Source organism: Gracilinanus agilis, chromosome 5 (genome assembly GCF_016433145.1).
Source record: "Gracilinanus agilis isolate LMUSP501 chromosome 5, AgileGrace, whole genome shotgun sequence".
NCBI lineage: Eukaryota > Metazoa > Chordata > Mammalia > Didelphimorphia > Didelphidae > Gracilinanus > Gracilinanus agilis.
In genome coordinates, this window is record NC_058134.1 from 154,812,355 (window position 1) to 154,838,796 (window position 26,442).

At 35.6% G+C, this 26,442-nt stretch overlaps 1 protein-coding gene across 2 annotated transcripts in view; it reads left to right on the top strand.

The window, feature by feature from the left end:
* The window catches only part of RELN (reelin), a 545,649-nt gene that overhangs the window by 487,998 nt on the left and 31,209 nt on the right, over positions 1-26,442 (top strand). For both annotated transcript variants that reach the window (XM_044679411.1, XM_044679410.1), the window contains exons 47-53: positions 8,134-8,274; positions 10,080-10,257; positions 13,486-13,679; positions 16,513-16,769; positions 20,184-20,338; positions 22,541-22,755; positions 24,811-24,988. In XM_044679411.1, the coding sequence (XP_044535346.1) occupies positions 8,134-8,274; positions 10,080-10,257; positions 13,486-13,679; positions 16,513-16,769; positions 20,184-20,338; positions 22,541-22,755; positions 24,811-24,988 (1,318 nt within the window). The remainder of the gene's footprint in view (positions 1-8,133; positions 8,275-10,079; positions 10,258-13,485; positions 13,680-16,512; positions 16,770-20,183; positions 20,339-22,540; positions 22,756-24,810; positions 24,989-26,442) is intronic.

Here is a 26,442-nt window from a genome sequence, read left to right on the forward strand (position 1 = left end):
TCAATCTCACTGGGCGTAAGACAGTATCTAACTAATCTAATAAATGAACCCATGCTGATGGGCTAATTGGAGAGGGCTAAAGGAGAAAGTTTTACAATCAGAAGACTCTTTTCCCTCATCACTTAAAAAAAAGAATATTGGACTGGTTGATCTCCCAATTCTAAAAGGCCGTGATTCTGTAAATTTCTTACTCAGGAAGAAATGTACATTTTAAGAGATGTATCTTACGGATAATTTCAGGAGATGATGCTCCTATTTTTGTTGTTTATCCAGGAGAGTGACTAATAGTGGAAGTTTCAAACTAAGGAGAAATGAATGGTGATGCCTGTTAGTGTCAGGAATGGTATTTTTGTGACAAGCAAGTACTTACAGAGCCCCTTAAGCCCACTTTCTGTCAGGAAGTGAACCAAATATACAGAACACACATTTTGGACATGACAAATCTGGGAATTCGTGACACCTGAATAAGCATATATATGACAAGGTTTTTGTTTTTCTTTTTTTATTGGGGAAGTAGAAGGGAGAGAAAATAAATACTTATTCATTAAAAAATATTGTTAGACTAACTTAACAGTTTTTAAAGCAGGTTTTAAGAGAGGAAGTGTGTACATGAAATAAAATCAAATACAACACAATTCCACATGTGTGTACATTCACAGCCAAAATACAGCAAACCACAACTGCACAATTCCAAACAGTTTGGAGTCAGAAGACTGAAGAGCTTGACGTCAAATTCTGGTATATAAAATTCATGGAACACAGTGGAGAAAACCTCAGGTCTGGAGTAGGGAAAATCTGAGTTCATTCAAATCCAGTCTCAAACACTTACTAGTTGTATGACCCAGGACAAGTCACTTACCCTCTTTTTTGCCTCAGTTTACTCATCTGTCAAGTGCGGATAATAACCAACTTCCCCAGCGTTATTGTGAGGATCAAATGAGATAATAATTGTAAAACACTTAGCATGGTGCCTGACTTATAGTAAATGCTATACAATTTTGGACTATTACTATTATTACAAAAGAATGGTGAAAAGATAAAGGATAGTATCACTAGGTGGATTTAGAACTGGTAGTAGTACTGTCCACATAGAAAGAGGGTTCTAGTGGAGTGCTCTAATGATCTGTACTTGGTCCTATACTATAATTTTCAAAAGTTCTTATTTTCAGTAGGTTGGATAAAGGCTTGGGGCATGTGATTATTAAATTTACAAATGACACGAATCTAGGAAGGGTAATTAAAATGGCACATGAAAGAATCAAGTACTAAAATAATAATAGCTAACTTTTAGATAATATTTTCCCCCTTTTGTCATTTTATTTGCTATAGCACTTTCAACACTTTTATTTGCAATAAGATGAGGAAAAATAATAGAGGAATTAAGTAGGATATAAAAAGGTCAAAATATCAATATTTGCAAGTGACATAATTGTTTATCCAGAAAAACCATCAGTCTGAAAACAAGAATTAATTGAGATAATAAATGTGTACAGCAGAGTTGCAGGAAACAATATAAAAATCAAAAACTACCAAGAAAATGTAATTTTAATTAAAAAACCATTTATAATATGAAAAAGCATGCTATCTGGAAATCAACTTATCTGGTCATACACACAACTTATATAATATAACAATAAATCTGTATTGATAAAAAATAAAAAGAGAAGTACCTAAGGGTTAGGGGGAAATTGATCTAATTATATAATGTCTTAAAGGTAATAATGCACATTACAATATTATCTCATTTAATCTTCACCACAAGCCTGTGACATTAGGTGCCATTTTTGTACTCATTTTACAGGTTAGTGACTTGCCTACAGTCACACAACTAGTTTTAGGTAAAACACAGATCTTCCCACCTTTACTTCTGTACTGTATCCACTAGGCTACCTGAATACCTTAGTCAGTCAACAAACATTAAGTACCTTCTATGTATCAGGCATTGTGCTAAGTGCTAGGCATGTGAAGAAAAGCAAAAAAATAGTCTCATTTCTAGGAGGTAGGATTTAAAACTTGGAGGAAGCCAGGAGGCAGAGATGAAGACAGAAAATATTGCAGGCATGGGAGACAGCCAATGAAAATACCTAGAGTTGGAAGAGGGAACTTTTTTTTACTGAATCTAGTAAGATAAAATTTAATAGATTTACTAGAGATTAATGTAAAAAAGTTTTACATTTAAATTAAAAAGCTGAAAGCACAACTATAATATGGGAGAGGCTTTACTATACCACAGATCTCCCAAAAAAATATGTAGAAATTTTAACTAGGTAAGCCAAGAGAAAAATATGGCAGCCAAAAAGGCTGATACAATCTTGGGCCACATTAAGAAAAACGGTTTTGGGGGCAGCTGGGTAGCTCAGTGGATTGAGAGCCAGGCCTAGAGACGGGAGGTCCTAGGTTCAAATCTGGCCTCAGACACTTCCCAGCTGTGTGACCCTGGGCAAGTCACTTGACCCTTACCACTCTTCTGCCTTGGAGCCAATACACAGTATTGACTCCAGGACAGAAGGTAAGGGTTTAAAAAAAACAGTTTTAAAGACTAGGGAGGCGACAGCCCTACTTGCATAGTCACGCCATGTCTAAAATATTGCATTCAGATTCATAGAGTCACATTTTAGGAAGAATACTGGTAAATCTAAAATAATCCAGAAAAAGACTACCAGGTTGGTGAATGACCTTAAAGTCATGCCATGTGAAGGATGAAAGTAGTATACTTTCTTATATATCATTCTTAATTTGAGGTCCATGGATAATAAGGGGTCTGTGGTTTGGGGGTTCCATAAACTTAGATGGGGAAAATTTCATCTGTATTTCACAATAATTGGTTTGATTTGTAATCTTATAAATTTATCCTATACTTTTTAAAACATTATTCTCAGGTAAAGTCCATAGGCTTCAGCCAGTTGCTAAAGGGATCCATGATACCAAAAAGAGGTTAAAACCCCTGAGTGAGAGGACCTGTAGCCTGAAGAAAATAATCTGGGAGTTAAAGGGAAGAGAACTTAATTGTTATCTTCAAGGACTTCATCATCATTTGAAGAAGAAAAGCCATATGGTCTAGTGGAACCAGGCATTGAGCTTGAAGTCTCAGGAATAAAAAAAAAACTCTGAAATCTGGCTCTCTCTGGATTATAGTACCAAAATCATTCCAGTTCCCTTAGCTTCTGATTCTTCATCTGTAAAATGAGGGGTTTGGGCCAGATGACCTGTAAAATTCCATTCCAGATCTAAATCTATCATTCTTGGTTTCAGAAGGGAGAACTTCTCCAAGGGAAAAAGTTTCAAAGAAGAAAACTTAGGTTTGATTTCAAGAAAAACTTCCAGACCTGTCTAAAGACAGAAGATGGGGCAGCTAGATGGCTCAGTGTAGAGAACGTTGGACCTCGAGTCAGGAAGATTTAAGTTCAAATCCAGCCTCAAGACACTTACGAGCTATGTGACGCTGTAGGCAAGTCACCGAATCTCAGTTTTCCATAATCCACTGGAAAAGGAAATGGCAAGGCACTCCAATAACTTTGCAAAGAAAATCCCTTGGACCCTAAGATCCACAGGGTCACAAAGAATCAACCACAACTAAACAACATCAAAATAAAGTTGACAGGTAGTGAGTTGTCCTTCATTAAAAGTCTTCAAGCAAAGACCTGATGGCCACTTGTGTACACTGTAGAGAATTGTGTTATTCAGATTGAGGTTGGACTCACAGACCTCTTTTTATAAAACTTTTATTTTCTGTCTTAACAACTCTAAGACAGAAGAGCAAGGACTAGGCAAACGGGATTAAGTGCCAAAATTAAGATGTGTCAAAGGTCAAATTTGAACCCAGCTCCTCCTGACTCCAGACTTGGAGCTCTATCCACTATGCCACCTATCTGCCCCTTGGTGACCTCTTACGTCTCTCCCAATAATACTGGGCACGGGCAAAAATTCTGATGTCAATGCATGATATTGTGATATCAAAGACTGAAATTTAAATGGAAAGTAATTAGAGGCTTTTGAAGCAAATATTGACATGAATAAAAACAGCAGATTGGGAAGAATTTTGTTAAAAGCTTAGAAGTTCTATTAATTCATCCATTAGATTGCAGGAGCTTGGATGAAGCAGATCTCTCATAGGGATAAAAACAAAAGGACAGATTTTGAATATAGGAAGGAAGGAAGGAGATGACAGCTCTGCCCCAGCTCACTCTCTCTTCCCCAGGCTTCTTGCAACACCAGCTGGTGACTGGTGGCACTCATTAGAAGGAAGCTTCCATCATCGTGATGCTTGCAGGGGGACTTTTGCCAGGGAAGTCATAGACCTCGGTAAACAGGAACTAATTAATTTTCACAATACCCTAGAGAAAGAACAAGTGTCATTCTCCTCTCCTACAAAGAAGGTGAAGCACACAGACTTTAAGTGATTTAAGCAGCATCTCAAATGTACTTGTGGCAGGAATGGGAATAATAGGTCCCAATCATTCCAACTTCCAGACATTTTTATTTTTCTTGGCAATTCAAATATTGTACTGAGATAAAAAAGTATAGAGTTGTGACTTTTTCTTTAAAACGACTTAAATACAAAGGAATTTATTTTAAAATATGTGGAAGAGGCAGGTAGGTGGCTTAGTGGATTGAGAGCCAGGCTTAGAGACAGGTTTCAAATTTGATTCTAACTGTGTGACTGTTGGCAAATCCCTTGATTCCAATTGTCTAGCTTTTACCACTCTTGTGCCAGTATTGATTTCCAGGAGGAAGGTAAGGGGGTGTGTTTGTTTTTAATATGTGGAAGATGGGACTAATGATCAATCACCATATGAATTAATTGTGCCCAATTGAATCTTTTACTGTTTATAGTTACTTCATAGGATATGACTGGACCCTTCTTGGACCCCATCATCACCATAGCCAACAGGCAGTGAACTACTTACTACAATAGGCCAGCCTCCAAGTTAAGAGTTGGTGATGAAAAGAGTTAAAACAATGGCTGATTCTGAGAGGTTTAACTATAGTAGAGAATATAGCAAAGAGACATTTAAAAAACTAATAATGTGAATCTGTGTGTAGAAAATGTTAAAGAAAGTTTCTACTATACTGGGAATAAAATGCTCAGATTTCTCAGTTCTGAACTAACTTACTGTTTTATAAATGACCCACAGGGTGTGACCTGTTTTCCTCAACCAATCTGAACATATTTCCTATTCAATATCAGCTTTGAAAGGTTTTTAAATTCATGAAGGGCTCTTTTACATCAAATCCCAAATCTATGATTGGTTCATTCAAGTTCTTATTCACACCTACTTTTATTCATTGGTTTTAATTCATTCCATTAAAACTAAAATATGAATTCAATTACTGGGTTAGGAGATAAGATCTAGGGGCTATAATTTAGTTGTTTCTTTTAAGTTGTACAAGGTAGGAAATGTAGAAAGTATATGAGAAATCACTTTTATTGTGGTTCACTCATTTCAGTCATGTCTGACTCTTTGTGGCCCCATTTGGGGTTTTCTTGACAATATCACTACAGGTTGAAAAGACCGAATACCCATAAATGCACAGTCCAACAGCCAGAATCGTACAGTAAATAGTTCGTAAACTATTAAGACAAATCGCCAAACTCCAAGTACAAATCTCAAAATATCCTTGAGATTTCAACAAATAAATCATATTGGTATCAGAGCATAATCAGAAATCAAACTAGTATATTAATCACAATTATAATTAAAACTATTGCCAGTAATTATCCCAACAATGCTGACACACAAATTTTAAAACAACCTTTTCAATAGATTTGCCATTCTAAGTACTTATAACCTATAAACAACGTGGAATGAAAAGCTCTCAAAATACAGACAGAGGAAATCATGTTGGAATGATTCTATATACAGTCTTCTTTCTTCTTGTTCTTTATATATTGAAATATCTGTATTTGTTGATAATTGCCATTTGTAATTATTTTAGTTATAAATAAATTAAAATGTTGGATTTTTTCCAGATTAAGTTCCTCATATCTACAAGTATGTATAAGGCAGTTTTGGAGGTTTTGTTTGTTCATTTGTTTTGGGGTTTTTTGGACAACTGTTCTAATGTAAAAAAATGAGGGGAAAAAAAAGACAATTCTTGACACTGTTTTACCTAGTTTATCAGATATTACAGATATCTTTTGCCAGGGCGATATACCATTCCTTGCTATTAGGGGGAAAAAATGTTGATATTAATCACTAAGCACCAAAACTGTTCTGGTAAGCATTCTCCATTCTTAGCCTCAATCTGGCATAATAGAAGGAGTCAGAGATCCTTGGAATCAAATGCTATCTGTGATGCTTACTACTTCCATGACTTTTGGAAATGAAGGCTTTGGACAAGGTAGCCTCTGAGGACCCTTCCAGGGCTGTATCCATGATCCTTTGAGATAAGCCTTTTCTCATTCAATTTAGAGGGACCCATAAATCACTGTGAAGGTTTATGCTGCCACCTAGTGCTTGAAAGAGAAAAAAAGGTTTGTTTTTTACAACTCAAGTTGATGATGCTTGCTCATTCAACCAATATTTATTCAATGAGATAGAAGAAAGGCCAAAAAAAAAATTAATAAATAAGTTCCTGTTCTCCAGGAACTCACAGACTAAGGAAGCCTGGGAAATGCCTCTTTTAGAAGATAAGAGGCTTTTGAGACTTTAGGAGAGCCAGGAGAGAGAGAGAGTGCTCTCTGGGCATGGGGGGCAGCCGGTAAAAATGCCTGAAGTCAGGAGATGCAGTGTTATGTAGGAAAAATGACCTTAGCTAATGTCAAACCCATGGGTGAGATAAATGGATGTCTGCCCCAAGTAGATGAAGACTTCCCCTGATAGAGTGGGGTGATGAGAATAATTTATTCCAACTGCCATGAAGGCTACTGAAGCAAGTACTGTGGAGCACTTGGAACTTGGTTACATATCAAATATGTCATTATGAGATGATGAATCCTGGGTCATCCCCCGTCTTCCTGACTTTTGACTTGCCACTGCACTTGGTGCGACTCTGCCTCCTTAAATTCAGTTCACATACAATTCAAGATATCAATTCTTTTTTTAAATTTTTTCCCATGGTTACATCATTCCCATTGTCTCCCTCCTCTCTTCCACCCCCCTCCCAAAGTTGACAAGCAATTTCACTGGGTTATACACATATTATCACTCAAAACCCATTTCCATATTATTCATTTTTGTAAGTAATCTTTTAAAACTAAAACCCCAAATCATATGCCCATATAACCAAGTGATAAATCACATGTTTTCGTCTGGATTTCTTCTCCCACAGTTCTTTCTCTAGATGTGGATAGCGTTCTTTCTCATAAGTCCCTCCGAATTGTCCGGGATCACTGCATTGCTACTAGTAGCAAAGCAAGACATCAATTCTTGATGCTGCTGGTCCTCTGAAACAAAGGATGAACAATAATTCAATGACTGATATTCAAACCACTGAGCTAAGTGCTCTGTGAGATACAGAGAATAAAAAGGGCACAGTCTTGCCCTGATGTAACTTAGTATCCCAATAATTTCTGCTGTGTAAATGTGAAATTATAACATTGGCTTCTAAAATGGAATGTCAGCTCAGCCCCTCCCTTCTTTAGTATCATGTGTGAATTATGTTTCTTAATTGTTTTTAAACATTTTTAGGTATAAGTGATTTCTTTCATTCTTTCCTTACTCACTTTGTTTCTTACTGTTGCTCAATTAGCTTTTCTCTTTTTATACTCTCTTTTTTTAAGTTCAGTCATTACTTCTTAAAGTTTCCTGCCTGAGTTATGTATATGATAGCATCTGCTCCCAAGAACCAGATCTCCTTGCCATTGTTGTATTGTGGCTTCTTCATCTGCTAAACTGCCACCATATATTATATTAAAATATAGTAAATATTATATTTTATATAATTTATAAAGTTATAAATTATAAAATAAAACCCTTATATTAAAACAAAAAAGATAATTGGCAACAAGCCTCTCTCTCTGCCCTTTCTTTCTCTCACCTAAGTAAAAATATCATATAGATTTCTTACAAATAAGAAATGCATTTTGTTCTTTGGGTGCTCATCTTTGGTTAAATATTCAAAGGGGAGATCTACTTTCTCATCAGTGCTTGATGGAAAATGTACCCTTCATTCTGTTTCCTTTGGTCAAAGGTCTCAAGCCACTCGTTTCCGATGGCATCAGCCAGCACCATTTGACAAGCAGCAAACATGGGCAATAGACAATGTCTATATCGGAGATGGTTGCATAGATATGTGCAGTGGCCATGGGAGATGTGTACAAGGAAACTGTGTGTAAGTATGTTTTGTTCCTTCCATAGAAAGATTTTCATCCACATTAAAGTTGGCTGTCTTCTCAGAAGCTGGTTTCTGAATTATACCAAAGCTTCCATTAGATTTTATGATTTTTTTGTGAGTATTTTACCCCTGAAATGAGATATTAAACTAACTGAACTTGCTAGGTCACATTATATTTCTCATCTTAAAAATTCACAACCTGATGGGAGAAGAATTTGTAATGATTAGAAATTTTTTAAATTTCCTTTGGCATTCTTATTTAACTCAGTTTCGTTCAATTCATCAAACATTTATCAAGGGTGTAGTAGGTGCTATGCAATAGAAATAAAAAGATAAAATAAGACACCATTCCTGTCCTCACCGAGCATGCATGATAGTAGTAGCACTGATAAGGATTATACACTAGTAGTTTGTTGAATGATGTTCATTAACCTTGGCCATTGAAGAATGTTACAAGAGGATGTTCAAAACATCTCCATGCAATACTTCCAGCATTGCTGTCCAAAGAAGATATCAGAGATGGAAAAGAAATCTGAATGTGTAGGAGGAGATGCCCAAAATGTTGGACAAAAGTTAAAAGTTTGAAGATCTTCTTAAGAGTGCAACATTGTGTTGGGGGGCCTGAGAAAGGCACCCAGAAATATGCAGGCATTTTCTGCATTAGGACCAAATGTAATTCACCATAATGATTTTTCTTTTAAGTCTGGACATGTTGCAATATATGCAACTCTTCTGTTATTAGCTATACTAAAATAGACAAATATTTATATATCCCATGCATATTTTACATATTTTATAGATATGTGCATTGGAAAATATATGCAAATGAAATAGATCTATATTTTATATATAGAGATATCTATAAATATAAAAATATGTCTATATAAATAGCAGAGTTTTCAGTGTTATTTACATAGATATATATATATATGTATTACCAATTGGCCATATTTATTCTGATGAAAGATTCTTCTCTGCAAATACTGTAAGAGGCTTCATGTATGATCCCAGGAGAACTTCTTGGAACTGATTGACATAGTGTGTCTGTGTGTTTGAAAGGTTGAGAATGGAGAGGGAGAAACCACCATTCTCCATTTTCAGAGATGATGCTTCTTGATAATACTTTATGATCTGTGTGTTCAGGTATGACTCAAGAGGCCAATAGAGTCACTAAACACACGAAGGCTCTGACTGAAGACTATAGGTAGCTAATGTTCCCAGCACCAGTCTCTTCCACACTGAGCAAATGTAAAGTGAAATTTGTCTGCTGGTTAGCGAAGGTAGTCACTACCCGAAGTGTAATACTTGCCATGAGGTTTCCAAGGCCCAAAGTGCTTTTTTAAGATCAATGGTACTTCTTTATAGTCTTACAAGTTGGTCTGAGGGCTGGGTTTGTTTCTTAGCCATCTTCCTTACTTGAAGTATACTTCAGGGAATCCTTAAAAAATAATTTCTCTTTTCTGATCCCTCATCAATCCTAGAACCCTTTGAAAAGCATGAAATACAAAAGAATTCCTACCTTGTCTTGTCAGAAATCACTTAAAATCAATTCATTATATTAACAAAGATATTGCACATTGACATACAAGATGGAAGAAATGCTTTCTTGTATTAAGCTTCATTTGAAAAGTACAAAGTTAACTCAAAGCTTATTTCTAACTTGAAACACTATGAAAAAAGGTTATTGCTTAAAATGTTATTATATAAAGATAATTTACCTGTCCTTGTTATGAATAAAAAAAATGGTAGTAGATCCTCCTACTTAGCACTGTGTTTTCTCCTTTGTTTGTCTTCTTTCCCAGCTGTGATGAGCAGTGGAGTGGGTTGTATTGTGATGAGCCAGAGATCGCCCTCCCAACTCAACTCAAAGACAACTTCAACAGAGCTCCATCCAACCAGAACTGGTTGACAGTGAATGGTGGAAAACTGAGTACTGTGTGTGGAGCTGTGGCTTCTGGGATGGCTCTTCATTTCAGTGGGGTTGGTTCTTGACTTTCAGTAAAGACAATTTTTTTTAATTTTATTAATCATTTTATTAAAATTTATTATTGAAAACCAAAACCACATTTCAATCAGGGAACTTTATGCTTTTTTGTCTTATAGACCTTTTGTAAGTCTAGTGAACCCTACTCAGAATGTTGTTTTAAATGCATAAAACAAAATACATAGAATTGGTGCAGCTAGTGGCTCAGTGGTCCTGGGTTCAAATTTAGTCTGACACTTTCTAGCTATGTGACCCTGGGCAAGTCATTTAACCTCAGTTGCCTATCCCTTACCCTTCTTCTGCCTTGGGACCAATATTTAGTGTCAGTTCTAAGACAGAAAGTGAGGGTTTAAAAAAATAATAGGATGCTAAGAAAACTAAAGGTTAGTGAAAATAAAGGTACAATTTTGTTCCCTTCAAAGTTCACAAATCTGAAATCTATCCATAGGAAGTAGATTAAGAACCTCAGATAAATTCATTTCAGTATACAAAATATCCTAAGATTTCAGTCCCACTCACCAAGTCTCTATCAGAATTCTCTCTACTCATTCTCATACCCTTTTCCTATTGGTAGTTTATATTTGCTTGGTTAGTTTATTTTTATTCTTCTGTATATGCTCTTTCACATTGCATTGTTTATTTTATAAAAGTCTTTCTAGATTCTTCTGTACTTTTCATCTTAATTTCATTATAGTATTCCATTACATTAATGTGCCATAATTTGGTTCACCATTCCCTATCGTCAGACATTTGGTTTTCTCCTAGGTTTTGTCAGTTACATATAATACTAAGATTAAAGCCCTTGATTAGGTCATTCTTTTGTTTTTGTGACACTTTCAGAGTACAATCCCAAGACTGCAATTCTTGAGTCAGAATCAGCCATTTTAGCCCCATAGCCTTTATTAAGCCTTCATACTGTGCCAAGCCCTCTGTAAATTCTCTGGGAAATATCACTGTAAATGGAAAGAAAGACAGTCCCAGTCTTCAAGAAGTTTGTGTTCTAATGAGGGAAGATCAGCCAGAAAAGGAAACTTCTGAAAAGGGGTAGGCAAAAGGAGAAAAAGGTACCCATCAGGCTTGGGGGCATGGTAAAATAAGGCTAGAGTACAGCCCAGAGAAGAATGAAATATACTACTTTTTGTCATTTTTGTTTCAGTCATAAGAGACAGATTAGATACTGGACAAAGAACTGGGTCCAAAGCCAGGAAAAGGATAGGATAGGATAGGATAAAGTCCTTCCTGTCATATACTGGCTGTGTGACACTGGGCAGTTTGACCAGGGCTCTAGAGAAGGTACTTACTTATGTGTATTGGTAAGGGGAGTTTCTTCACCTAGGAAGGAGTCCTAACACTGAGGAAAATTATTTATTTCAGTCCTTTCTTCATTAACTTCACTGAAACCCTTAGTTCTTTGTTAAGTTGACTTGGAAACTTATTAAGAAATTAGGTCAGTGCCATCACATTTATACAAATCCCTAGTCAGACCGACATTTCAAAAAGCAAAAATACAAAAGATTTCCTATGTTTTCTTATCAAAAATCATGATTTGGCTTAGCTTAATTATACATGGTAGCATTATCCCAGGTCACATTAAAAGTCACATAAAAAATGACTTAAATTAATGCAGTCTCCATCAAGGGAAGAGTATTTGCATAATATTTGGAGAGCTGCCATCTGGATGGTGTTTTAATTGAAAACTCTTGAATTTACCACAGATTTGGAATATGGGAGCCAAAAATCTGTGAAATGAGCTTCAATGGCTTCTGAATTTATTAATGATAACCAATTCTTTCTCGTAATTATCAATAATTACCAGATGCCTATATTTGTAGCTGTAGTCCTTTTTCACCATGAAAAAATTTCAACTAGAGAAGTTTTTCATTTAAGTACCTCAGAACTGAATCTTCTTCAGAATCATTCCACATTTGAAGTAAAAAATTTGCTTTTTTTTAACTGACATTAATTCAAGATCAACATGTAAATTGCCTCCATTCTCAAAGGAACTGTGGTTTCCACAGCACAGGGAATTCCTCTATGGGAATTTCCTCCACTAAGGCAAATCAATACAACCATGATTTTGTATATAAATTCTAGAGACTTTAAGGGATTACTAAAGACATAAAAAAGTGACTCACTTAACACCAAACAACTACTAAATATCAGAGATAGAATTTCAATAACTCAACTAATCAATTAATAAACAACTACCAGCTATTAAATAACTACAAGAGCCAGGCACTGGGGATACAAAAATAAAAAGTGAAAATGACCCTGCACTCACAAAACATACATTCTATCTGGGATTGGAACCCAACTCCCTAAATCTAAGTCAGTTTTTCTATCCATCACACCAAGCTGTCTCCCCTACCTTTATCAGTGAACAAAATGGCTTTTCATTTATTCATTATCTATCATCTTCCTCCTTGAATTGCCTTCACTGCCTTGGAGCTTGTTGCCTTGGATAAAAAGAGCCTATTACTGAAATTCACGATTTATTTTCTTATGATAATTGTATCTTACTCTTAGACCAGTGAGGACACATTAAGCACTTAAGGGTTGACATGATTACAAGCATTAACTAGGAATCAGAAGATTAGATCCTAGCTCTACTGGTGATTATGGGCCATTTGGTCAAATCCTTGTCCTAATTTCACTCATATGTTAAACTAAAGCAAAATAATTTTCTGTGTATTTCTAGTGCCCCAAAACAGTAAGGAATGAGTTGTTTATTTTGTTAATTAATATGCCTATAATTCTTCATTTGCAAGGCAACAAGCTTTTATTAAGCATGTACTGTGTGCCAGGCACCATACTAAGTTGTTATACAGAGACAAGAATTGTTCCTAGTGTATCCTAGTGTTCCTAGATGATTTAGGCAAAGACATTTCCAGATATAGTCATAAAAAAGTTTCATTCACTTAAGACTATCATCTCATAAAAAAGAATTCTCAGCTTGATATCTGTGATGTTCCAATAGTTGCTGATGTCTTTTTTAAAAAACTAATAAGATTAAGTAGAGTAATTAGCCAGTAATTTGAATAAAAAAATATAGAAGTTATTCATATACCATGATATGTAAATAGGAAAAATCTTCCATCAAAAAGATCACCCTCTGGTTTTTTTAATTACTGAATAGCAGTGAAATTCCCAAATAGCTCCCTTACTAAATACTAAAGAACTTGTTGATATTAATGTTTTCCATTCTATTCTTATTTGTTTTTTAGGGCTGTAGTCGCTTATTGGTCACAGTGGATCTCAACCTCACCAATGCTGAATTTATCCAGTTTTATTTTATGTATGGATGCTTGATAACACCAAACAACCGCAACCAAGGAGTTCTTCTGGAATATTCTGTCAATGGAGGCATTACCTGGAACCTTCTTATGGAAATTTTCTATGACCAATACAGTAAACCTGGGTTTGTAATCTTCTCATACAAACAATAACTCCTATGATTAAGGAAGTTGCACAGTTAGGCCAATTGAAAACAGTGAAAGATTTTAGATTGTCTAATCCAACTTCACACCCAGTGTAGGAGTGCCTTCTTCAGCATCCCTTGACAGAGCTAAGAAGTTTCTGGCTAAAACAAGTGTGCATAGCTTGGAACCCACCTTTAAAACACAAAAGGAAATATACTACACTTGTTCCTGAATAGAGATGTAGAAAAGGGTAAAAGAGGACAGACCAAAAATGTTCATCATACAATTACTCACTTATAGAAAAGTTAGAGGAGAAAATTCAAGAATTCAGGAAGCCTTAAGCCAATTTTTAAAGCCCCTCTATTAAAAATCCAAAATAAATGATTTATCTACCAAGAAAAAGTACTTAGAACAAAGATCCTTTGGAGCTTCTTAGCAAGAAGGATTTTTGCAGAGAAAAGAGTATATTTTAAAACACATCCCCATCAAATCTATTTTTTTAAAAAAGCAGATCAGGTAAAAAATAATAATTTGGTAAGCTAGAAGATAATTTTAAGAATACCTTACAGAGTACTTGAAAACCAATGAGTTTTCCTTAATAAGTTTCCTTAAATACATTAAAGACAAAAATCCATACATTACTTAAGTCAATAAACATGGGTGGTACATCATGGTACATCAGTAAAAGATGTGCTCTAACAGGAAAAGGAGATACCAAAGGGATTAAGACAAATGTTATCTTATTCTTTACTGTGAAAAGAAGACTCTAGGGCAAACTCTTTAATATAGTAGCATTAAACACTTGAACAAGTCTTCTGGGGAAAGAGGTTTCTTTTAAGGAATCATACTTGTCTAATATACTTTAGTTAGTTCATTGAGGGGTAAATTAGCATGCCTGCCATTTGTGGTTATAAAATGGACTTTCAAAAAGCCTTGACAAGATTCAAAACCAAAGGCTATATATAAAAATCAAGTCAGTGTGGGACAAGGAAGAAAATGCACGGGGAACTGACTTAAAGATGGGATGAACAAAGACTTCTTAGATGGACGGTGGAGATAATGTGAAGGGAAGGATAAAGGAAGACTTCTTAGATGGACACTGAAGCTAATATGAATCAATGCTGTGAAATGAGTATTATTTAATCTAGCATAGAAGTCATCATGCTTTCCACCAAAGAGCCTGATGAAAATGCTCCAGGCTTAAGAACTGGATTACATTCCTATCTTTATAAATGCTAAATAAATATGCAAAAGGGAATTCTCAGTGAAATCTCCAAGCTTGTTAGTGACACTAAGCTCTTCCTAGGGGTGAATTGCCATGTCAATGGGGATAATAAAAGGAAGATTCATGGGACTGGAAGAATAGGCCAGAAAGTGACAGGAAAGCAAAAAGAACTTGAGGAATTATTCAAATGATGCTGTAGCTTGATCAGCTCAGAGCTGTCAGTTGCAGCCTAGTCTACACCTCTAAAAAGACCTTAACTGTCTGAAGTTAGCATTAAGGGAACTCACCTGTACCTTCCTTTGTTGACTCAAAGATAAAATACTGGACTTTACAGAACTTGAATCTGGGGCAGCTACATGGTACAAAGGATAGAGCTCCAGAACTGAAGTAAGGAGACCCTGGATTCAAGTCTGACCTCAGATAGTGTGACCCTGGGCAAGTTACTTAAACCTTCTACTCCAAGAAGTGCCCCTGGGGGCAGATATATAATGTTTATTGCTATAAAGATTCAGGAAATGTTCTTTCCACCATTCCACTCTTAAAAGTATCAGACTTCCAGGGGGAAAAGTGCCAAGAAACAGAGAGACAAAAGAGAGAGAGAGAGAAAATACAAGAATGTATGTGTGTGTTTAGCCAAATGCTAACACCACTGGATTCATCCTGATGATAGGTCTAATCATGCCTGTAAATTCTGAGTTTCCCCAGGACCACTTGCATGCCATATCCAATCCCCTGCATATAGCTACCCACACAGCAATTCATGATATCCCCAGAATCCTCCAGGAGTATTTTATAGAATTTTTAGAAATGTAAGGGGTCTTAGAATACAATTAATTTAATTCTCCAATTATATAGATGAGGAAGGTGAAGGCCTGAACAGTTAAGTGACTTGAATGAATGACTAGAAAAACATTTATTATTTAATATGGGCCAACCACTGTGTTATGTTTATACAAATTTTTTAAATGAAGACAAGCCTTGCCCTTCAAGGGGCTTAAATTCTAGTGCCAAAATCTAGTCAAACAATAAGCATGTTATTGTTGTTCATTTGTTTCAGTCATATCCAACCCTTCATGATCCCATTTGGTGTTTTCCTGGCAAAGGTACTGAAGTGGTTTGCCATTTCCTTCTCCAACTTATTTTAAAGATGAGGAAACTGAGGCAAACAGGGTTAAACGGCTTGTGCAGGATCACACAGGGAAGTGAAATCAGATAGAAACTTATAAAAACTACTAAAAGAGAAGAGACAGCTGGATAGTTCAAAGGATAGAGCACAGGGTCTGGAGTCAAGAAGATCTGAGTTGAAATCAGGCTTTAGACACTCACTATTTATGTCAAGGGACCCCAAGAAAGTCACCTCACCTGAAGAAAAAAATAGCAAATCCCTCCAGTATCTCCACCAAGAAAACCCCATGGCCGATATGGTCCACAGACATTGTACATAACTAAAAAACAACAATAATTTGTCGTAGTTTAATATCCTAAATTTTCCTTACAATTCTGCCACTACCAAATTACATTCTTATTTCTCATTATGGTTTTATGGGTTTTTATGCCAGAGGTCTGACTCTAGGTTTTTTTTTTCTCCCCCATTATTGCCCTTTTAGTTTTGTGAACCTTCTTCTTCCTCCTGATGCTAAGGAGACTGCCACTCGCTTCCGCTGGTGGCAGCCTCGGCATGATGGCTTGGACCAGAATGACTGGGCTATTGATAACGTCCTAATCTCAGGCTCCGCTGACCAGAGAACTGTCATGTTAGACACTTTTAGCAGTGCCCCTGTGCCCCAGCACGAGCGATCCCCTGCAGATGCCGGACCCGTGGGAAGAATTGCTTTTGACATATTCATGGAGGACAAAACCACAGGTAAGTTTTCCAGGAGCCAGAGAAAGAACTCAGAGGGTACAAAGTTTTGGCTTGGTAAGTACAGTGCATGGAATCTCCTCATCAAAGCAGAACACTGTGTGAGATAGGGAGAGTTTCACAGCATCTGAGGTGAGGAGGAACCTTGGAAATACTTTCAGCCATGACTTAAGAAATATGCTGTCAGATCCAAGACTGTAAAGCCCCCTCTTTCTCTGACTGAGTTATCAAAGGGCACGTTTGATCTTCCTAATGTCAACTTCAGATGGTTAAGGACATTCGCCAAAAAATCCCTTAATAGCTTTATCCTTTAATAGACTAGGTTGCAAATGACAGCTTAGAACCCATCATCCTATAATCATAGTTTAAATAATTCCTCTCTGCCTCTGGCAGAGGTGTGCTGGAAAATGTTTGACAACCAGTTTTTTTGGGGGGGGGGGAGTATGAAAGAGTATGAACAACACTTTCCATTTTAATCTGCCATTATTACCATTTTGCCCATCACTTCCTTATGTCTAGGACATCAATAAAATAAGTTGAGCCCCTGATTTATAGTGTTTGCCATTTTCTAAGGTATAAGTGCTCACCTGAAAATTTAATAATTGGCTCTCTCAAGCTAGTTAATTTTTGGCTCCAGCATACTCTTGCCTTTGTATGAAGTCATTTTATGCCCACTCACATAGCTTTGTGATAGCTGAATTTATAAATTGGGTAGCAGATTAGGATTTAAACCCAAATCCACTGATTTTAAATTCAGTGTCCTTTCTACTGCACAATCTCACTTTATAAATAATGTAACTGAGTCTTTTAGGGCAGTGAAGTTACTAGTCAGTGCCTGACCCCAGGCTTTGTTCCTAAAGGATGCTAAATAAATGCTGGCCGAGTTTGCATAGTTATTAAATAAAATAGAGGTGGGATTCAAACCCAGTTCGTCTGACTTCCATTCTTGTCCTTTTTCTAGTATGCCATGCTGGCCTTGATTTTTCAATAGAACTAAAATGCCAGCAGTACCTTACACTCACTATTTCTTTTTTCAAATTTACTCCTTTAAACTGTAAGTAATACTGTCTTTTCATGTACCAAATAAATAGATGTGCAATAATAAAGGTGATTTTATTTATTAGGCATTTTATTTATTGCTGTTTTCTTGAGAATGTCAGCTATTTTCCTTGAAACTTCAGTTTCCACATCCAATAAAAGTGAATTGATTTTTACCAAATTTTACATGCAGTTATAATGACTTTTCGTGTTTCAGATATTGACTTAGTTTTTGAAGTAGCACCCCAGGGATTATGCACATTTTGTAGTCATTGCAGTAAGTAGGAAACATATCCACAGGTTATGTGTATTTGGGGGGTTTTTTAATGTCTGATTCCCTGCCATTGCAGGGAAAAGACAATGTAAAATATAAAATTCATTAGAAGGCCACAACTGAATCAGATTCAGAGAAGGCAAGCAACAGCAGTATGTTTAACCTCCTTCTAAGCTAACTGCAAGATTTATTGAATGGTACTATGAAAACAAATAGTGGAACACTTGTCTATACAAAAAAAGGATATAATGCCTGCACTTTTTCCATCTCACTGGAGCTTACTCCTTTGACCTGGCATGGAGAATTAAAGCTTCTGATGTATGTAGCTGAATCCCAGGAAATAGCTGGTCCAGACAGCTGACTGGTTCTGAATAACCCACACATTTTAGGGGATATAAATTTATCACTCTTAGGGTAATTAGATAAGTTAATGAGAAACTTTGGTAAAATTCTTCTAGAGTCATCATCTGTCCTCATGGATGGTCATCATTTCTTATCAACATGTCCATCTTTGCCAAACCCTCAGAGCAAAAAGTGTCTCATCTAACTGGCAAGAATTTCACCTTTATGAAGCATTTAACTATACCATAGATTTGATTGTTTATATTTCACTGCTTCAGTGGATCTGATATGTCCAGACAGACATTCTCTCCATTGTAACCCATCCATCCCTTCTTGTCTTGTGTAATTTTTGTCCAAATTCGCCCAAAGATTCTCCACAACAGAGAACAAATTTGGTTACACTGTGGAAAATCAATGAAGCAAAAGCTGAATGACAATTAAATTGCCCAATCTATGATATGGTTCCACTGAATATAGACCATTAATTCCCTGTTGCATCAAGAGTTCATGTTTCATTTGTTATTTCTGCTGTGAAAATTTTTGCTTACCTTGAAAATGTTCAAAGGCAAGCTGGAGGAATAACATAGAGATGGATTATGAAATTAATCCTACACATCCCATTTCTGTAGCACTTGGAGCTTCATTTGCCTTTAAACAGCCCTGTGAAATAGGTAGTTCATGCTTACATAATCCCCATTTTACAACTAAGGAAAAATATTGAGACTCTGAAAAATTCCCTGATTTGCCTGTCATCCCATAGCTCAGAAGAATCAGGACAGAATTTGAATCTTGCTTTCAAAATCTGCTCTCTCTCCACTCTACCACAACAAATTAAATAAGTTCCCATTGTGTTTACTATTTTTTTTAAAAATCATATCACAATTGTAGAACCCCAGAATTGGAAAGGAGTCCATAGGCACTCTAGACAACATCATGCTCAAAACCCAAGTGATCTTTATCAAACTGACAAGTAACAATTCAACTTTTCACTGAAAATCTATAGAGCCAGGGAACTCACTGCCTTCTGAAGTGATCCATCCCACTCTTAGATGGCTCTGGTTATCAGGAAAGCTCCACTTACATCGAATCTAAGTTTGCCTCTTTGCAATTTCAACCCATTTCTTCTAGTTCTTTCTCCTGGGGCCAAATAAGATAAGACAAAACTATCTTCCATGGATCATACTTCAAACATGTAAAGACTGCAATTATGCTCCAACCCGTAATTTTTTTCTTCTTCAGGTTATCTCTATTACCTTCATTGGTTCTTAAATCAGGTCATAAAATTTAACAGTTAGAAGGGATCTTAGAGATTACCAGTCCAGGAATTCTTAACCTTTTTTATGCCTTTGGACCCCTTGAGCATTTTGGACTCCTTATCAGACCAATGTTTTCAAATTCATAAAATACATAAGGTTAAAAAAGGAATATTAAAGGAAGAAAATGTTTTTTAAGATTATGCCATGTGTTTAACAAAATGGTAGACTTGATTTATTGGTAAATCATCATCTCCCTTATTTATTTTATTTTAATTTTTTAAAAACCCTTACCTTCCACCTTAGAATCAAAATCATGTATTAGTTCCAAGGCAGAAGAGCAGTGGACAATGAGGGTTAAGTGACTTGCCTGTAAATTGTACCTCCCTGAGCTTCCATAGGGGACTATTCCAATGAGATTTTGCATAAAACTACTATACAAATGCCAACTATAATTATTTAAATGTTTCTTCTTTATTTGCGGTAAACTCTATTGACTTTTTTCTTAAGTGAACGAGCACTGGCTATTCCATGATGATTGTACTGTGGAAAGGTTCTGTGATTCCCCCGATGGTGTAATGATCTGTGGCAGTCATGATGGCAGAGAAGTGTACGCAGTTACCCATGACCTAACTCCAACTGAAGGCTGGATAATGCAGTTCAAGGTGAGATCCCTCTTAATTGAATGAAATAAGTACAGGTTCCCTTCCACATCATGACTTATGTCATTTTGATTTTGATATATCACAGGTCAGCATAAGAAATTAAGTGGGAATTTGGGGGAGTTTTGCAGAAGCTGCAGATGACACACAAAGGCCAGCAGACAACACAGAAAAGTTTAGAAATTCAGAAATGCATAAAACAACATATACTATAGTTAATATTATTCTCCTCAAAAGTGTTTCACTTTTAAATTTTTTCACATTTATTTCAAATTATTTTTTCACATCATATTTTTACTTAACATTGACCTATGTTTAGCTTATGACCAAATACTTAATCTATATTTTATAATAAAGTTCTGTAAACATTCCATAAAAGAAAAAGAAAAAATACAGACTTCTCTGGTATGAAAGGAGGGCCAAAATATTTTATGTAGACTTTCCAGATCATAGGAGCACCATGCCTCTTGCCCCCAGGATGTAGAAGGGATAGATATAATCATTTTAGTATTTCTTAAATGCAATTCATAAGATGACATTAATAGAGACAGGGACAATCTACTCTTTCATTTACTTAATATAGTATGTATACTGCTGCTTTTTCTTTTTAAATGCCTTTATTATTATTAGCTTAACGAACATTAACACACATTTGAACATTAACAAACATTTCAATAACCAAAAAAGAACATAAAAGAAAATTGTAAATAAAACTATAGCAAAGCATTACTAGATGTGTGTGTCTCATTCTGCACTTCCTTCTGTTCTCTATGTAAATGTTTTATTGATGTTCTTTTCTTTCCTTTCTTCTTTTTTGGGCACTATATCACTACTTACCAATCCACTCTGTATAATAAAAGTCCTCTTTTTTTAATTTTGTTTTTATTGCTATGTCCTTCCTACTTGCCCCCCAATAAGCAGATGTTTAAATAATGAAAAATTAAGTACTCAATACACACATAGATAGAAAAATATACATGCATAGGGAAACAAATACCCACATTTGCCACATCCAAAAGTGTATATCTCTTTCAACATTCTAAATTCATCACTCCTCTGGGAAGAGATGAGTTGGTATGTTTCATCTTCATTTTTTTGTACTCAAGATTTCTGCAGTTGTATGATTTTTAAACAATAAACAAATGAAGAGGGCAACTTAGAGGCTTTAGTAGATTGAGAGCCGGACCTAGAGATGGGAGGTCCTAGGTTCAAATTTTACCTCAGACACTTCCTAGCTATATAATTCTGGGCAAGTCACTTAACCCCTATTGCCCACTGTTCTTCTGCCTTGGAACCAATACATAATATTGATTCTAAGATGAAAGGTAAGGGTTTTTTAAAAATTAAAATAAATAAAGGAGTTGATGATTTAGTAATAAATCAAGTCTGCCATCTTGTTAAACACATGGCATAATCTTCAAAAACATTTTCTTTCTTTAATATTCCTTCTTAAAGTTTTCATAATGATAAAGATTCCTTCTTAGTGGTTAAAGTCAATGAAGAAGGAATCTTTTGGCAATAGGGAGAATTAGTTTTTCCTATAATGCTTTGATTTTAGTAGAAGAGAAAAACTGTGGAAGAGAAATCTTTATTGGTGGTAATGCCAATAGCCATTGCTGTTAATTGATCAAGATTCCAATTCAAGTAATTTAATATTTCATCTAAATCACCTCTACAATTAGAAATGGATTTGCTTTATGGTTCCTTCCATTATCAAATAAAAGATGCTGTACCCTATTAAAATAAGCCTCCCCTTTCACTGCATGTTGGTGATGGGTAAAGAGATGCCAAAACTGTACAGCTAAATAGTAACATTTGTAAAAAACCAATTACTCTGCTTGGTGAAAAATTATGCCAGCTATGAATGCCAGTCCATTAGCACAACAACCCCTGATCTGGAAGAGTGGGTAGAGACTTTGTAGGTCATGGAACTAGCTAGAAAAGTATGGCAAGAAGAACTACTAGAGCCTCACTCCCTGAGCCCACCACCTGCACAACACCTTTGATATAGTTAATAAACCATCATCTTTGGCAGCATCTCTACTGCCACTCCCCAGGCCTCCCCATGAAGAAAATGAAACTATATGTGACTGGATTGTAGCTTCTATTCAATGGATTTCAATTTTCTTGTAGGAGATCCTTCAGAATAGAAATGTTTGCAGGTTTATTTTTGAAACTTGTATTTTGCCTTCCTACGTATATTAGATTTCTGTTGGATGTCAAGTATCTGACAGAATTGTACAGAACCAAGTCCACGTGCAGTATTCTACTGACTTTGGAGTGAGCTGGAGCTATCTGGTCCCCCAGTGTTTACCTGCTGACCCAAAATGTTCTGGGAGTGTCTCACAGCCATCTGTATTCTTTCCAACAAAAGGATGGAAACGAATCACCTACCCACTTCCTGACAGCTTAGTTGGCAAGTAAGTAAGAAATTCAGATAAAGCTGGGTTTACTGTGGTCTGTAATTCATTGAAAGGTCTATTATCCAATGTTTTCTTAAAAAGTACTATGCTGACCTTCCTCCCACCCTAATCCTGTGGGCACTATCAGTTTTGTCCTCCATGAGAAAAGATTTCTTTTCAAAAGATCTGAATTTGTAATCTCCTGGACTTGGCCAGATGGCTTTGGCAAGCCACTTGTATTTTCAAAGTCTCAGTGTCCTTATTTGCCAAATGGAGATAAGCCAGTGACTGGGGAAGCTATCGTAACAGATAGTTACTCTCTCATGACTTTTCTTAAACATGGGCACTTAAAGAGAACGTTCCTTCCAAATTCCTACCTGAATCAGCCAATGGCACACGCCAGGAAGGGCTCACACACTCAGAGTATTTGAGAGCTCTTGGTTTTTTTTTTCTAGGTTTAATTTTTGTTTTAACTGGAGCATGATGTTCTGCACCTGCAAAGAAAAACAATTACTCTGATGTAATGGTGAGCCAAAGTGATTAAACTGCTTTCTAGTAAGCCCATGGCTACATTAACGTCAGCCAATTTCAAGAGCTTAGGGCTTTCACTTCATCTTTATAACTTGGCAAAACTGCTGTGTTGATTAAAACGGCCACAGCAAAAAATCTATCACTTCGTTAGGTAATTGCTTTAAAGTTCCCAGAGATCGGTGAATTGGTTGTCATGGTTACTCTTTCCAAGGATTCAGATCACACTTCTTCAATACTTCACTTCACTAATATAGGGCAAATGTTTTTTTCAAAGGAATCTAGACAATACCTAGGAAACCATATCTTTTAAAAACTCCCCCAATTTTCTGGGAATATTTTTTTAAAGTTCATTTAGCCAACTTACTTAGGTGAGCATCATTCTAAGGGTACAAAGCTCTTTCGGTGTTAGATAAACTATGAAGGTTTATTTTTACACAAGACAAAAATAATAATGATAAGAGTAACCTAAGGAGGACTGATTCTCAAAGTACTTGAATGGCTCGATTAAATACTTTTAGATCAAAGCAAATATTCATTTGCTACTTTTGAGTGTGAAGTTGTTAATAAGCATTTTGTTATAGTAATATAGTCCCCAAAAAAATTAAGGCTTTTCACTTAACCTTTCTAAAAACTTCCTATTAAATTTGCTAGCTGGCATAGTCACTTTGAAGATATTGATATTCTCCTAGGAAATCATGAGCTATTGCTTTCCAGCTGAGTGGGAACAGCAAGGGTCTTAATGAGTCTCTTTTCAAGGGATTCTATTGTACTTTCTACATTTTCAGAAATAATATTATTAGATGAGTCATTGTTGTATAAGTGGGCATAACAATGACCAACTCTCAGTTCATTAAAACAACCAATTTGTGATATATTTAAAAAGGCTCCAACTATTTTAGATGTAAGATATACAATATGATCTCTTTGGTCACCAAATTTGTTCTTTACAAAATTTAAATGGCTCAAGCATTAATAAATATCTTTATATGTGGAGTTGGATGACCTGGTTCAAATCTCAACTCTTCCACTTCCTATCTCTGGACCTCAGGCTCCTTATCTCTAAAATAAGAGGGAAGGTTGAACTAGATCTGGGGTTCTTAACCTTGTTTTGTCTCATGCACCTTTTTGGCATTGTGGTGAAACCTATTTTCTGGATCCCTTGTTAGAATAATATTTTAAATGTAAACATTAAAACCCAAAAGATTACAAAGAAAATCAATTATATCTAAATATAATTATCAAAATATTTATTTATATTTATTCGTGTCTGGTTGCAAAGACTCCTGTTTAAAAAGACCTGGACTAAATGTTCTCTAAGGATTCTTCTGGTTCTATGACTATGATGAACATTTCCCAACTAGGAATTTCCATTTGAATTAATTGTAAGAAAAGATTTTTCATTAAGACATTTCTTCCTCCTATAAGGAATATCATAAACACTTCTTTTCAGAAATGAATGAGTACTGCATGCTGGAAAATGGACCTGAAAATGGACCTGATCTAACTTTTGTCCTTTCCTTTGTGTGTGTGTGTTGCCAACAGTCCAGTGAGGTTTAGGTTCTATCAGATGTACTCAGATATGCAATGGGCCATCGACAATTTCTATCTGGGACCTGGATGCTTGGACAACTGCAGGGGCCATGGCGATTGCTTGAAAGAACAGTGCATCTGTGACCTAGGATACTCTGGCTCAAATTGCTACTTAACTCACACTCTGAAGGTAAATCTATGTGATGGTAGAATTCTACTTAGAAGTCATAATTAAGGAAATATTCTACTAATAATGTAATGTTATATGACATGAAAACCATCTTACATGGAAGGTTGATCTTTGATAACAACCTCTGAGTACTTCATTCATTCAATCTACAACTGTTATTCTGTTTTAATGCCTAAATTCAAATAAGAATAGAGATGGCTCTTCCTGATAATTAATTACAATCTGCAGTTATTGTGATGTTCCAATGTATATTTCAGTGAAATTATGAACTAAAAAAGTAAGCTAGTGCATGAATTGGGTACAAATGCCTTTAATTCTCTTTTCTTGGTGTATTTTTTCTCTCCTAATTTAAGATGTGCATTAAGCTTTTCCTTTCTTCATCTTCCTAGAAGATACATCACATGAAATGTATGTTACTATTGTTACTCTGTATGGATTAAAAGACTGGTAGACATGTTATCATGAAGGGTCATATTTTCAGTATCTTAATTGAACTAAATAGTTTCATAGAGGGACAACAGAACAATTTTAGTGCTAGTCTCATTGATAAATATATAAGCCAAAAACAGTTAAAGCATACCATTTTTTCTGTGACACAAAATATAGGACACTTATCTTTGTGATGACAGAAAATTACTAAAAATGATCAAGATGGATGATTAAAACCATAGATGTGAAAAGGAACTAGCAAAAGAAAAACATGTTCCCTCATGCTTGCTTTCTTCAGTGGTCCTAAAATTGATAGATTACATTAATAAAAAACTAAGGCAAGATTCATTTATCATAGAAGATTTCAATTTAAAATGTTGATCCATTTTCCATAAAGAGGGAAAAAACCAACCTACATGACCATGTGTATGATAAATTTTAAAATCACTGTTATGTCTTTTATCAATTGCCAAAATTTAGTTAGCATTGCTCAGTGTTTAAAGAATTTTATGTCTATTATTATGAGCTTTGTTACAACCTTCTTAATGGGAATTGGTGCATCTTTTCTGACTTGTACATGTTTGTCTATGACCATGTACTTTGGCACTTTCAAGATTCTAGGTTCTAGAATCTCATTGGTTTAGCACTCTCCCTTGGTACATATTATAATTCATCCAGATCATCTATTACATTCTTGTCAATGTTCTCTAATAAATCTTCCACAGAAGAATTAGTCAATAGGCAAGAGGTTCCTCTAAATCAAGAATTCTTAACCTGAAGCCCACTATTTATTTTAAGTATTTTGATAACTTCATTTAAACATAGTGTCCTTTGTGACCTTATTATTTTATTTTGTCCATTTAAAAATTGTGATTCCAAACAGAAATTCATAGTCTTCACCAGGGGCATATAACCCAAAAAAAGGCTTAGGAATATCTGTTCTATTTTACATTTTGTGAATATTCAAATTGTCCATCTGAAACCCTTCACTCTCTCTCACCTCATCATCTGATCATACATTTCCT